Source organism: Diplotaxodon limnothrissa, linkage group LG19 (genome assembly GCF_057381915.1).
Source record: "Diplotaxodon limnothrissa isolate DT_005_m linkage group LG19, D_limnothrissa_male_GT1.1, whole genome shotgun sequence".
Classification (NCBI taxonomy): Eukaryota; Metazoa; Chordata; class Actinopteri; order Cichliformes; family Cichlidae; genus Diplotaxodon; species Diplotaxodon limnothrissa.
The window spans coordinates 19,267,123-19,282,284 of NC_140614.1; the positions used below are offsets into that span (position 1 = coordinate 19,267,123).

The following is a 15,162-nucleotide window of genomic DNA, read 5'->3' on the forward strand; positions in this document are numbered from 1 at the left end:
GGAGTGATGGTGATTGGCTGTGATAACAGCAATGGCTTGACACAAATTAGCCTGAAGTGTATTACAGAAGGGGATATGTGACTGTTTAATTGGACGATTATGTTCAGCCCTCGGAGTGACAGCTTAAATTGAGAGTGAAGGAATGAATACAATTAAAACTGGTGCTTCGTAGTCAAGCAGGAGGCTGGATATGTGGCAGCTGGTTACACACAGGAGTCCATTTCCCTGTTTCTTTACAGGAAAGAAGTGCTACTTTGGAGTTTCTCAGTGGGATAACGAATTCCTGTCTGTTAGTTTGACAACAGCGTACATAGAAATACAACAGGAAATGTGAGACTGTGCTGCACCTCTGCAGCATCATGAGGCACAAGTTATATAAGAGCCAGGTTCATCTAAGAGGCCCAGCAGTGGAGAGAGCACTTCACCACAGCTGTGTTTAAGCAACGTGCACTAAAAACGTCTGTGTTTATAAGTGGAGAGAGTGGTGTGCCTCATTGAGAGAAGTTAAACTACAGCTGGACTCTGGATTGCATCATAGATAAGGAGGTGTGGGATGACATACAGCTGGCTCTCAATGCAACAAAATGAAAAGTTAAAACACTCAAGAAACCATTACTCCTTATAAAATGAATGTGTTTTCACTTCATGCTTCCACCTCCCACTTTGAATCAAGGCAAGCATCTCACTTTTCACGAGAAAAATTAAGAATCGCTAATAACAAGCTAACTTGAAGACCAACTGCAGGTAAACTGGAGATAACTTGTCACTGCACCCCCTGCTGGCCTTATTTTGTCTCTGCACACTTTTACACTGGTGCCTTTTTCTCTTCCCTGTCCTCTCTCCTTTTCCTCTGTTCCCTTGGCAGATATCATTAGCACCTTGAGGCCAGATGAGAAGGCCGTCATGACTTATGTGTCGTGTTATTACCACGCATTCTCAGGCAAACAGAAGGTGAGAAATAAAACATAATAAAAAGTAAAAAAAAAATCACAAAATACCTGCTGTACTGGTTGGCAGTATTTTTTTTGTCTTAGTTCTCTGAAGCTTTTTAGCGTTTTTTTTTTAGCTCATTGTTTGGGTTATACAGTTCCATGTTTCCATTCACTTACACCTCCCTCATAGCAATGTTCAAAAACCCTTACTGTACATCATTGGTCCAGCTTCAGACAGCAGACAGAAACAATAAGAGTTTACGTATTTAACATAATGGAGCATTCAGTAGCTAACAGGAAGTCTGTGGAGATGAAAAATAGAGCTAAAAGCAGGGTCTATGTTTTGAATTCGTATGTAAAGTGTCACGTTTCCTACTACAATAACATAAGTTTCTAAAGAGCATTTTCTCTTGTCCTGCAGTAAAGGCAGGGCACCCAGAGTTCTTCCTCTCTGCACAGCAAATCCTGATTATAGACTAGGTGGGAGTAGGATATCTGGTTGCTCTGACTTCATATTAAAACATTAAGCAATCCAAGAAACACACACATATTTGCATTGCTGACATCATTGCTATCTGAAAATTGAGTTTATGTGCCTCGAAGTGCTATCGCTTGATGCATTTTTATTGTGGGTGGCTCCACTGGGAGACTTGGCTTATTCAGAGCCTCCTTATCTCCTCTCTTTCAGCAGTATATTGATCCCTGATACAATGTACACCCCTGCAACTAGTCCCTGCACTCTCAGTGGAATATATTATTCCAAAGACATGCCAAATCCGCTAAAGATCTCCGCAGCGAGTAATAGAGACTTATCACACATGCAGGATATCCGCTAAGTCTCCTGTACTTAAAATCTTTATTAGGATCCACTTCTTAATGGAGCTCTCCTGAGAAGCAGGAGTCCGGAAACTGCTGCTGGCTGGCACACAGTTTTACAGCTCTGGCGTAGATTTCAGAAACAATGGGTGGAGGAACAGTTACTCCTCCTCTCTTTAACACCTCCGATTTCACCCTTTAGGGCAGATATTTAGCAATAAACACTATGAGTTAGACATTCCTATGTTGGAACGCTCTGCACGTGGAAATCCTCACATTAACTCCACAAAGTTAAATAACAGTATTGTTTTTTAAGGAAGTGTAATTCCTGATAATCAGGTTACAATTCAGTCTCTGATCCAAAAATAGATTCTGTGCTACATGATTATGTTGTTATTCCTTTTTCTCCCTCGTTCAAAAAAGGTGGCAGCAAGGAGACACATGTGTATCACCTGTTTGCTACATGACAATGGAACATGAATATAAAAAACTATTAGTTATTTCTCTCATTGTGGAGGTTTCATTGAGCTTTGATGGAGTTTGTAGTTACACACATATTCCATCTTCTTTAAGGTCCAATTTTAAGTTACGGCCCCATTATTAACATTGGATCACATGGTCCATTTTTATTAGTGCATAGTCTGTGTGGCGAGGAGAGTGCCCAGGATTTTATCACAGTTTGTCGCTCTTCTGTGCTTTGTTTTAGCTTCTTTCAGCTCTTAGTTTTGCTGTCAGACATGCCAGTTTATTTCTTTTGTTTCTCAGTCAGTGTTGTCAAATGTTTAAAGTGAAAAGCTCAGTTAAACTTCACACTAGACAAAAGAACTCATTTATAGCTGCTAAAGAGACAGGAGGGAACGGGAGGGAAAATTGCAATCATGCTCAAAATCTGTTATTTGGTAGAAATTTGTGGTGTTTAATGAGTGTTTCTGCTGTCCCAAAGGGGCTAAAAATTAGTAATTGCAAGTTTAAGGGCTTGAATCAAAAAAGGAATGTCAAAAGAATCAAAGAACTATACAAGCAGAAATGGTTTTAATGCGGGACCTATTATGATAAAATTTCCTTTAATTGTTCCATTAAAAATATTTGTTATATCAAGTCTTGGTGCGCCCCCTTAGTTTTTCCACTGTCTGAAACAAACCATCTCTTCGAGTTGACTTTCTTCTGACCTGAAGGTTTGAGCAGCAGGTCTGTGGGGCTTCTGCTGATCATACAGAAGAGACACAAAATAGGGCAGTGTCCACAGTGGCACCGCAGATAAATGGGAAGATGGTTTTCACCTTAATAATCCTTCCCTCTGGTCGCTGTGATGTCACAACAAAGTAATTCATGAAAGAGGTCCTGGCTGTCGAGCCTTTCATTAAACAGGCCCAGCATGCAAACATTTGCTCACAGAAGCACGACCTGCACATCATGGCTCTCCTTTTAAGGCAACTCCCGGTGGAACCCCCGGAGCATGTCTCTGACCGAGCCAAGTTTCCCCTGTGATCTCTTAACAAAAGAGGCTGGAAACAGTCCTCAGTGTGGGATGCCAGGCTGTGAACTATGAAATGGGGCAGGAGGGAGACTCGGGTTTAGCTTACTGAGACTGTGCACCCTCTAAAAGGACACTGCTGCAAGGCTGTGCTGCCTTTTCAATCAATACATTTACTTGTCAAGCACTTCAGAGGTATATTGCCAATGGTTTTGATTTGCTGCAGTCGCAGATGGAGTTTCTTGTTTTATTCTAAAAACTGTGTCTGGGTGTGCTGCATTTCTCAGCTAAAATCTGCTGCATATTTTCCAGACTTTATGCATGTCACTTCAGTTTCTGCTTGTATTTTCTTTCAGAATTCTTTTCTCTTTACAGCATTTTCATCTTACACACAACAGGTTACCTGACTACATATCGTCACAGTGACTTATTCATACATTGTGCATTCAATATTAAAGACTGAGAGAGGTGTTATGTCAGAGATGAGCCCCTCTGTTCCCCCACTGGGCTTCACTCTACATTTCTCCAGTCAGAGCTCTCTTTATGTAGGTTGAGAGGCTAAAATAACACTATTTGCTGCTGCTATGCTATAAAAAGATAGTGTTGCAGAGAGAACGCTGCCCCTACACCTGATGGCAGGTACAGTTTAATGCATCATTGTTACAGCTCTCTGAGTTGTCACCGTTGTTCTCTAGAGTCGTGCCTGCTGGAAACAGGCTGGACTCTATTTAATCTTGGGGCATTTCATTGACATTCTCAGTACAGCACACACGTCCAGGCATCATTATACATTATAGGTATGGTAACATGCAGTGACTGTCCTGATTTTACTTCCCTGCAGAGCTGTTGCTGATGTATTGCTTCATTCCCTAAAAATGACTCATTTGGGAAATCTTGGAGTGCTTCTGTGTAGGCAGTATGGATGGATGGATGGATGGATGCAGTCAGATCAAATATATCACCTGTGGCACACTCACCAGTTAGATATGCAAGGAACATTAGAGATAGCTGCATAACACCAAGGCTCAAAATTTGCTCTGTCTCTCTCAGCTGTGGGTCTCACTCTGTTTCCCCCCCCTCGCTCCCGCCATTTAGGCAGAGACAGCGGCCAACAGGATCTGCAAGGTGCTGGCTGTCAACCAAGAGAATGAGCAGCTGATGGAGGACTATGAGAAGCTGGCCAGTGATGTGAGCACACCCCAGTTTTTATCCTTTAATTGCCCTGCAACTTCTCTACTCCCCCCCCCCCCCCCTTTCTGTTTTCCCCACCCTTACTGCACCACTCCTTCACCTCCTACCCCTGGGGGTGTTTGTGCTCTAAACAGGTATAAACATGGCAGATCAAGATAACCAGCGGCCAGACAAACAGGTTTTAGGCATAGAAGTGCACCAGATAAAATCAGATTTTTTGGTAGTCGGTCTGTTTTCTCTCTCATTTTATACCATTTGCTTATAAATGAGGTTTTTTGATGTAGCAGAGAATTAGACCAGATTGGTAAAGTACATGCTGCATGATAACATTATAGAGTTACCTTACAGTTATGTAAATTGTCACAGATTAAACAAACAGATATGAACTTAACGTGTTTATTTCATTCTATCCTTACGTATTTACCTACCACAGTACCAGTGGGCAGGTTCAGGCTAGCACTTTATGCCACTGAAGCTGAGACTTTTATCTCTCATGACAAAAGAAAGTATGTCTATTTCCCCAAATGATGAACAATTCCTTGAAAAAATCAGTGGATTTTTAAAAGTTAACTGTTTATTAAAAACTATTTTAAAAAGACTTATTTTTGGTGCATTCTTGTTGTAAAGTCAGGTTAAAATAAGTGAACTTTCAATACAAAAATATTTGTGTATATCTGATGCTGTGTTATAGATAATGGTAAAGAAAATGAGAGAAAACAAAAAGACACAAAACATACATTTCGTTGCAATCAGTTAGTAAAACGTAACTAGTCAACTAATTATCTCACCTTATATTCTTTCTTCACATGTCAATCACATCCAACACATCTCATCTTCTTCCTCTCTGACGATCATTACGCTCCATTTTCTGTGATTTGCATGGTTCTTCTTCCCCATTCATCTCCATGAACTCATTTTCCCTCCATCTGCCTCCTCATAATCTCATCCTTTACCACACACACATACATACATACACTTTTCCACACATTACACAACACCCCAGTTGTTGGAGTGGATCCGTCGCACCATCCCCTGGCTGGAGAACCGAATGCCGGAGAACACCATGCAGGCCATGCAGCAGAAGCTGGAGGACTTCAGAGATTATCGCCGCCTCCACAAGCCGCCCAAAGTGCAGGAAAAGTGCCAGTTGGAGATCAATTTCAACACCCTGCAGACCAAGCTGAGGCTCAGCAACAGGCCTGCGTTCATGCCCTCTGAGGGAAAGATGGTCTCGGTAAGTCAGGGCAGTTTCTGAAAGAACAAACTTGAAAAAGTTTGAGATGTCAGAAAACATTGTAACTTTTTTTACTCTAACAATTTTGCATTTTCTACTATTACATAATATGAATAATTACGCCGTGACAACAATTACATAAACATTTTACAATTTGTAAAGTCTCAAAACATCAGGAGGCATTTTTCCCATTATAACTGTGAAATAAATAGTATACGAACAAATCGAATAAGATTCCACCAACTGTAACTTCACTGTTTTCAATTCCCTTTTGGTTCAGTCTTAAAGCTTTCATTATTAACTGAAAAAGGCAATAAAGCCTCATCTGCAAAGCATTTATCAAAGCTCAAATACAGCCAGACAAAAGTAACAACTGCTTTTGAACTTCTAAATGGCTCAAACCAAGTTTCTAAAACCATTTTTGTGTAATTAAGGTGCTCAACATTTGCACATGCAAATTCCAAGCAATTTGAATGCATGTAAAACATTTAGCATTTTCAAACAGTGCAACAAATAGTACCTTAACATTTTACACTCAAGGTTTAGCAGTCTCAGCTCCACGTTGAGGACTGATCTAAACAGAATAAGTCGTCACTCCTTAAGTAGAATATATACAGTTGCTAAGTACAGACTTAAGACAGTGAGCCATAAAAGTAAATGTGAGGTTTAAGTAAAGTAATGTTATGTTGTGGATGTGTGTATTTGTAAAATAATATATGTAGTCGCAGAACATGAAAGCTGTTTTGTTTACTTGGATTTATAGCTCAGATTTTCATCCGTTGAAGTCACAGCCTGTTTTAGACTGTTTCTCCTTTGCCTCATGCAGGACATTAACAATGCATGGGGAAATCTAGAGGGAGCAGAGAAAGGCTACGAAGAATGGCTCCTCAACGAGATCCGCAGGCTGGAGAGACTCGACCACCTGGCAGAGAAGTTCAGGCAGAAAGCAGCCATCCACGAAGCCTGGACTGAAGGTATCTGCTGTTTTGAAAAAAGTGCACATATGAACATAACGAACCAGAGCGCTCCTGTGTTTAGTGCTGTGTGGCTGAGGTAAAGTAAAAATGCAGAAGTATAGGTGGGAGATATTTTAGCTTTAATGATATACTTTCTGTGTCTCCCCCTGAAGGTAAAGAGGACATGCTGCAGAAGCGGGACTATGAGACGGCCTCTCTGTCAGAGATTAAGGCTTTGCTGAAAAAACACGAGGCCTTTGAGAGTGACCTGGCGGCACACCAGGACCGCGTGGAGCAGATTGCAGCCATTGCACAGGAGTTAAAGTAAGAGAAGTGAACACCTTCTGTGGATCAATAAAAGGATGAAGTAGAGTTGGATAATTTGAGGGCTCCTGTGCATTTACAGCTTGCCTGTTTGCACAGTAAGAGCTGAGCCTACAACTAGGACATTCTGCTCATTCTCATTTCACGCCACATAAAACACAAAATCAACAAATCAAGATGACAGACAAACAGGAACAAAATTCTTATCTATGAAAGATGATTAATGTGAGTTAAAGCTGCTCTGCTGCAGATAACGAACCACTTGTGTTCCTGTCTCTTTTGTGCTCCAGTGAGCTGGACTACTATGACTCCCCCAGTGTTAACGCTCGCTGCCAGCGGATCTGCGACCAATGGGACGCTCTGGGAGGTCTGACCCAGAAACGCAGCGAGGCTCTGCAGGTAACATGGGACAAGCCCAAAGGGAATCGAAAGTAAACAACCTAGCAAAGAGTCACATTTCTGACTCGCTTTAAAGTGTTTTAAATTCCCCCTGTCCTTCTTTATGCCGGTGAGGGCAAAAATTTAGAGATGAAAGAGTTTTTCCTCACAGTGAGAAACTGTGACAACAATTTCAGAGTTTCTGCTGGCCTTGAAAAGCCTTTCAAGTTTAGAGACTTTATTTGTGAAGATATAACCCCCCAAATCCCTCTGAGCTCTGTGAATGCTCATGCAAAAAAAAAAAAGCCTCCACGAATTCTTAAATTTCACCCAAATAGACTTTGAAGGTCAATAAAAACCCTGTAAATTTATGTTTATCACATTTTTAATGCTCAACAGAGAACAGAGAAGCTCCTTGAAACCATCGACCAGCTGTACCTTGAGTTTGCCAAAAGAGCGGCTCCGTTCAACAACTGGATGGAGGGCGCAATGGAGGACCTGCAGGATACATTTATTGTCCACACCATTGAAGAGATCCAGGTGAGATGGGGAAAAATACATGCGACTTTAGGGAATAAATAGAATTGTCAGCCTTTAAACACACAGCAGGGGTTATGTAGCTGCGAAGTTAACGCAGGTATTTGTTCGTTTGGTGCTTCTTTACTTTCTTGATGAGCGTTGGCTAAGCAGCTATCATCTATGTCAAGTTAATGTGAAGAAGCAACATATTGCCTGCTACCATAACAGCATATTGCACCTTCTAGTGGTACATAATGGTAATAAATGAACATATGACCAAGTTGATATATCTTCAGCAAACTAAATAGATGCTTTGGATAAGTCATAATGGTTGTTACTTTACATTTCGCTGAGTACTTCTTATGATGTGAGACTACTAAAATCATAAATATGCTAAGATTTATGGTTTTATTTCATGACTACATTATTATATGGAAACAAATTCTCCAAAACTTTTGCTCCTAGCTAGTCCAACACCGTCTGTTTTAGAAAGATCAATCAAACTCTAAAATGACCGGCTCAATTGTGCAAAGTGTGCTTCTGTAAAGTTTTGGTGTACGATTTACCATTATCTAAATATTTAACGACTTGTCACACAAAAAACAAATTCCATTAATTTCAGTTCCATTCAGTATTCAGAGCCTTTGATCTGTGGGCTAGAACAGGGAAGGAAGCAACAGCAGAGTTCAACAGGAATGGGCTCTCTTTTGTCCTCACCCCCAACCAGCTGCAGCAGATTGCTGCCCTTCCTAAGCCTGGATCTGCCAGAGGGTTCTTCTCGTTAAAAAGGGAATTTTTCCTTCCCGCTGTCACCAAGTACTTGATCTGATTATTGGAGTTTTCTCTGTAATATTTCAGGGTCCTGAGGTGACTGCTGTTGTCATTTGGCACAATATAAATAAAACTGAATTGAATTGAATTTCAAGGTCAAATGACTCCAGGGGTCCGTTCTTCGTGCCTCGCTTACTACATCCAAGATCAAATCATCGTGCCAACTTTGAGCTCGCTATTCCGGTTCTCCGAACACACCTGTTGTTGACGATTAGTACAGCTGGATGAAGTAATGTGAGATCACTGGGTGGCTTAAAAGGGGCTATGCATCGATAGTAGAAACATTGATCGGCAACCCTTTGATTGGTCGGCGAAAATGTCGAAGGAGCGCGCTCAGTATTTTTTGGCAGCAGGGCAAGAACTCTTGATTGAGGGATTTCAGGAGTTTCAGAGTTTAATTAAACCGCAAGGGAACACTGCAAAAGCTGCAAAAGCAAGGAGAGAGGGCTGGCAGAAAGTTTCTGACAAATTAAACTTGTAAGTAATTTATTATATTATATTACATTATATCCTCTTTCACATTAGAGCCACGACAGGACCCACTAGAACATGGGAACAAGTAAAAGTGAAATATAAGAATAGTCTACAGAATGGTAATATTTATCACTTATATTGCTTTTCGTCTCTTGGAAAGAGACCCTGGAATACTCTGTTTGTTTGTTTATAACAGCAACCAAGAAAAGGGCAGAGCACAAAAAGACAGGTGGTGGTCCTGCACCCCCTCGTCAACAAGTTGGTTAAGTAAATAATACCCTCACGGGAAAATCGATATCTCTCTATGAGCACACTGTCGCGCTGAGCTAAAGGATCCTGTCTGTCCCGCAATATACGCTGAATTCTGAGGACTCTCCTTATCAATCTTGCACCTTCCGCAATGGGCTGCTCGCGTATACGGACAGGACATGGCTGCGACAGGCTTCCCAAATCCACCTTCGCTTTTATAGCCGTGGTCTCTCATCTTGATTACATGAAGTAATTTACAATTACTACTCTGAAATATGAATTACATCTGTAATAATCACATACATGTAATAGAATGATTAATAGTACATTTCCCTTTTTTAGGAAATGACCTGTATGTATCTGTGTGAAATCAATAAAAGAATCAAATACTGCATTATCTTTAGTTACATTGATAATATTTATTTATGGTAAAACAGTGGTAAAATATCGCTGTTGCTTTCGTATAAATGAAGCGGACATACCTGAGTGGCCGCGATCTAATCTTGTTTACATAAAGTAAGCCTGCTCCCAAGCAGGTTTACGCTTACGGATCTGTTGCTATGACAGCAAGTCCCGGATGAGCTTCGGAGAACCGAACGATCCAGGATCACGCGAAATCGTCAACAATCAAATCCAGCTAACTTACTTAGCGAGGTACGAAGAACGGACCCCTGGAGTATTCTAAGATCATATGAAAATTATGAACTGGACAACAAGCAGGGTGTTTTTGCTACTTAATGATTAAACCGCGATAACATGAGCTGACTGTTTGTTTTGAATTTCTCTCTATAGCTGCTTAGCACTGAAATTGCATTAGGGAGCCTATTGTTAACAGTTAAGCACTTCCAGGTTTGTTTGCACTATTGTGTGAGGTACTTCCTCTTTGCCACAAATCATATTTGATCTAACAGAGGAGAATTCCAGCCCAGTGATAGGATGGCTGTAACAGAAAGCTTTCATAAAATAAAGCACTGTCTGGGGCCTCTTTAAAACTGAATTTTTTTTAAATTAAAAACTCTCAGCAGGTGGATGTTGTTCTCTTCTGATGGGCTTTAGACTTAAATCTAACATTTATCAAACAGATTTGACACAGACACACAGACATGGATCTTCTCATCTCACTCACAGCAGGAATGCAATTAAACACAATATCAGAGTTTGACTTTGTCAGATTCTGGTATAAAACCATAAAAGCAGATGCAAGCAGACCTAAGCAAGTTTGTCTTAACTAATGAATCAATCAAGAGAACAAAAATGAAAATGCAGTTGTTTGAATCAACACTTCATCAGACTGAGGAAGCTTATATTACATGTGTTTGGTTTTGGCTGCTTCTTTTTAAAATAAATCTTTCTTAATATCTCTGCACAGTGTTATATAAGTTCCATATCACTACAGTTTTTAAGCAAAAAAAATTCAAACTCAAATTTTTTTATATTTCATAATTCACAAAAAAGGCTAGTCAGAATCAGAAACTTTATTGTCATTGTCACGAGAACAACGAAATTAAGAATGGTCCCCGATCATTGCATCATCCCTAGCAATATCAAAATATAAATAAACCAATAAAATTCAATAAATAAAATAGATAGAATACTTAAAATACTAATAAGATGTAACAGTGAAACATTCACATACATTCCCACACACATGTTTCAGAGTGGCGTGATGGACATTTTTTTTTTGTAGTATTCAGATGTGTTATTGCAGTTGGATAACAGCTGTGTTTGAGTCTATTAGTCCTTGCTCTGATTGCCCTGTACCGTCTGCCTGAGGGCAACAGTTCGAACAGGGAGTGGCCAGGATGTGAGGTGTCTTTTATGATGTTTTGGGCCTTTTTAAAACAGTGGGCGTTGTGTAGAACTTCCAGTGTGGGGAAAGGGCAGCCAATGATCTTTTGGGCGGTGTTAATGATCCCTTGGAGTGCTTTCCTCTGAGCCCCTGTGCAGCTAGTGTACCAAATACATATGCAGTAAGTTAGAACACTCTCAATGGTGGCTCTGTAGAAGGACACCAGCAGTCTCTGTGTGATGTTATTCCTCCTGAGAATTCTCAGGAAGTACAGTCTCTGTTGGGCCTTTTTCAGCAGCTCGGAGGTGTTCACACTCCAGGAAAGGTTCTCCTCTATATTGACTCCCAGGAAGCGGAAGCTTGCCACCCTTTCTACACAGTCCCCATTTATGAATAGTGGTTGGATCTCTGCCTTTTTCCTTCTGAAGTCTATTATGAGTTCTTTGGTTTTTGAAGTGTTGAGGAGGAGGTTATTGGCCTTACACCATGACGTCAGCTGCTCCACCTCGTCTCTGTACGTAGACTCGTCTCCCTTGGAAATGAGCCCCACCACTGTGGTGTCGTCTGCAAATTTCACAAAGATGTTGCTGTGGTGGCGAGGAGTGCAGTCGTGTGTGTAGAGAGAGTAGAGCAGTGGACTGAGCACACAGCCCTGGGGTGAGCCAGTGCTGAGACTCAGGGCTGAGGATGTGTGATGGCCAACTCTGACTCTCTGTCTACGGCCCGAGAGGAAGCTGTTGATCCACATGCAGGTGCTGTATGGAAGCCCCAGGTCTTGTAGCTTGGCCACCAGTTTGTGTGGAAGGATGGTGTTAAAAGCTGAGCAGTAATCCACGAAGAGCATCCGCACATAGCTACCATGCTCTTCCAGGTGTGTTAATGCAGCATGGAGTGCTGTGGCTACAGCGTCTTCCGTGGACCTGTTTGCTCTGTAGGCAAACTGGTGTGGATCCAGGCTGCGGGGCAGGGCTGCTGTGATGTGTCTGCGGACCAGCTTCTCAAAGCATTTCATTACCACTGGGGTGAGTGCCACCGGTCTGTAGTCATTCAGGCCGGTGATGTGGGGCTTCTTAGGCAAGGGGACTATGGTGGAGGACTTGAGGCAGAGTGGGACAGTCGCCTGTGCGAGGGATTTGTTGAAGATCCTGGTGAAGATCCCAGCCAGCTGTTCTGCACAATCCCTCAATATTCGACCTGGCACACCATCAGGACCCGCCGCCTTCCTCGGGTTAACAGCCTGCAGCATGCGCCTCACCTCGTGCTCTTCCAGGGTGAGGGTGGTGCTGCTATGGGTGGCGTGTTGCTGCTGTGGCTCCAATACCTCCGGTACCCTGGTCTCAAAGCGGGCGAAGAAGATATTCAGCTCCTCTGCCAGCTCCAGGTCACCGTCCGCAGCTCCGAGATTGATCTTATAGTTGGTTAGGTGCTGGATGCCTTGCCACACCTGCCGGCTGGCATTACTCTTCAGATGGTCCTCAATCCTCCTCCTATAGTCCCCCTTCGCCTCTCTGATGCCTCTCTTCAGGTTGGATCGGGCTGTGGTGTAGTAATCCCTGTTGCCAGACCTGAACGCAATGTTCCTCTCCTTCAGCAGCTGCCTGACCTCCCGGGTCATCCAGGGCTTTTGGTTGGGATAAGCCCAGATCCATTTGACTGCTGTAACAGTGTCTATGCAGTGTTTTATATAGCAGAGAACACTGTCTGTGAACATTTCCAAGTCCTGATGTTCAAAGAAGTCGTCCTAATTGTTTGTCTACATTTTGTGTCTCAGGGATTAAGCACAGCCCACGAGCAGTTCAAAGCCACGCTACCAGAGGCTGACAAAGAGCGCTTGGCCATCCTGGGAATTCACAATGAGATTGCCAAAATTGTGCAGACCTATCACGTGAATATTGCCGGCACCAACCCCTATACTACCATCAACCCACAGGAGATTAATGCCAAATGGGACAAGGTAATATAATCAATAAACATGTAAAATGTTATGTTTTTTGTTTTCATTTGTTGGTGTTTTCATGTGTGGGTTTTTCCCCCCCTTTTTTTTTTTTTGTGCATGATGAGTGAAAATTTGGGGTCTAGTGCATTTTTTTCCCCCTTTTCAGTTATCCATTCCCTTCTTAATCCAGATTTTTAAGTGATCTGGACTGTCCATACATCCAAACAAGAAAGAAAGAAAGAAAGAAAGCCTGTGAAGGAAATAAAAGCAAAAATGTACACGACAAAAACTTTGGATGAGGCATAACATAGTAAATAATAGAGGTCTTGGGAGAACAATTGGTAAAGAGAAAAACATCAGGGAAAGAAAAGCTTGTTTTGTGTCATGTTGGTTTTTATTACTTTTTAATATTTAATCAGTCAGAATACAAACCCACATTTTATTGCCTACAATTCTGCATAATAATTCAGAGATAATTAAATTTAGAACAAAAGACTGGGAGAAAAAGGCAGGCAACAAAAGAGACAACAAAGAAAATGTGAGCTCTTTAAAGTAACGTAAAATGAGTATGGCAGCTCCAGTCAAAGCAAATTCATGCTTTGGTAAGCTTTAGTGGCATAAGAGATTTATTTTTATATTCAGTAAGGGAATAAGAACTTGTGTTATGAAAAGAGTGAAGCGCTGAGAGAAGATCTTTTAAAAAAAAAAAAAAATGGGGGGGGGAAAAAGAGTTTCTCCATTCATTACAGGTTGCGTTGTTCCCATCTTTATTATAGCCACACGACTCAGTATTAACGCACTTGGGTGTTTCCATCAATCTCCCGGCTGCTGTAGGTCAGGCAGCTGGTGCCGCAGCGCGACCAGGCTTTGATTGAAGAGCACGCCCGGCAGCAGAACAACGAGCGTCTGCGCAGACAGTTTGCCAACCAGGCCAATGTCATCGGGCCTTGGATCCAAACCAAGATGGAGGTCAGTGTGAGCAGAAACCGCAGTCGGAGGAGCACGTTATAAGTTGAGAATGAGGCCAGAGTGATGGTTTGGTCTTTAGGTCTGAACTAGAGGTTATTAGTTTTTTTTTCCTGTCACAGAATTTCATATTCAATTTCATATTAAATAATGATAAAATATATAAGACTTTAGTTTTGGCTTTTTGATAGTTGCTCTTATTTGGTGTTAAAATATTATTTGATAACACTTTGAAATGTGGGAGCTACTGTAGCCTTATATAAAGGAGACATTTTCGTGTTCTTGAAAGCTTGATCCAGGTGGTACTTACATAATGGTGACATATGTTATATTCAGTAAAATAGCAGAGATGCTGTCCTTTTAAAAATAAAAAATAAAAAAAATTGATGAACGAAAAGCTTCAAAGCCAGGCTGTGGTATTTGACTTTTGACTATTCTTGAATGGATTCATGTGTGCATGTCCTCCTCTCCGCTGTGACTCATTGTTCTCATTAAAAGGTGTCATAACCTTCTCTGTGTGCTTACACAGGAAATTGGCCGCATCTCAATCGAGATGCACGGCACCCTGGAGGACCAGCTGACGCACCTCCGCCAGTACGAGAAAAGCATCGTCAACTACAAGCCAAAGATCGACCAGCTGGAGGGAGACCACCAGCTCATTCAGGAAGCTCTCATCTTTGACAACAAGCACACTAACTACACCATGGAGGTAAACATTTCTTCTGGCGCCAACAAATATTCACATTACTGTTCCTAATTTCACTCCGGCTTTTTGACTCGTCTGTCTGACTTGTCTGTGTCCTGTGAATACTTTGGTTTTCTTGGTTTCCAAACACTACAGAACAATAGATGGCGGTATGTTTACATGCCCACAAGAAGGCCTTTAAGAATATGGAATTTTTGGCGGTTTACCATCTGGTCTTCAGTGTACAGTATCAACTTTCTGGCTCATGAGCCAAGTTTTGGGGAACTATCCCCGCCAAGAATAGCTTTTACAAGCCAAACTAATTTGTATTTTGTCTGCATAATTACAGACATATTTTCCAAACTTTTATGTAGGCATCTGTCCAGAATCAGCTACTGGGAAGCAACA

At 41.6% G+C, this 15,162-nt stretch overlaps 1 protein-coding gene across 4 annotated transcripts in view; it reads left to right on the top strand.

The window, feature by feature from the left end:
- Positions 1-15,162, top strand: part of actn1 (actinin, alpha 1) — a 58,108-nt gene that overhangs the window by 38,188 nt on the left and 4,758 nt on the right. For 3 of the 4 annotated variants that reach the window (XM_085343232.1, XM_085343234.1, XM_085343235.1), the window contains exons 9-17: positions 4,318-4,410; positions 5,417-5,647; positions 6,474-6,621; positions 6,777-6,927; positions 7,218-7,326; positions 7,705-7,845; positions 12,939-13,121; positions 13,938-14,072; positions 14,599-14,778. In XM_085343232.1, coding sequence (XP_085199358.1) covers positions 4,318-4,410; positions 5,417-5,647; positions 6,474-6,621; positions 6,777-6,927; positions 7,218-7,326; positions 7,705-7,845; positions 12,939-13,121; positions 13,938-14,072; positions 14,599-14,778 — 1,371 coding nt within the window. Of the gene's footprint in view, positions 1-865; positions 952-4,317; positions 4,411-5,416; positions 5,648-6,473; positions 6,622-6,776; positions 6,928-7,217; positions 7,327-7,704; positions 7,846-12,938; positions 13,122-13,937; positions 14,073-14,598; positions 14,779-15,162 lie in introns of all 4 variants that reach the window. The other variant, XM_085343236.1, reaches the window with a different exon arrangement.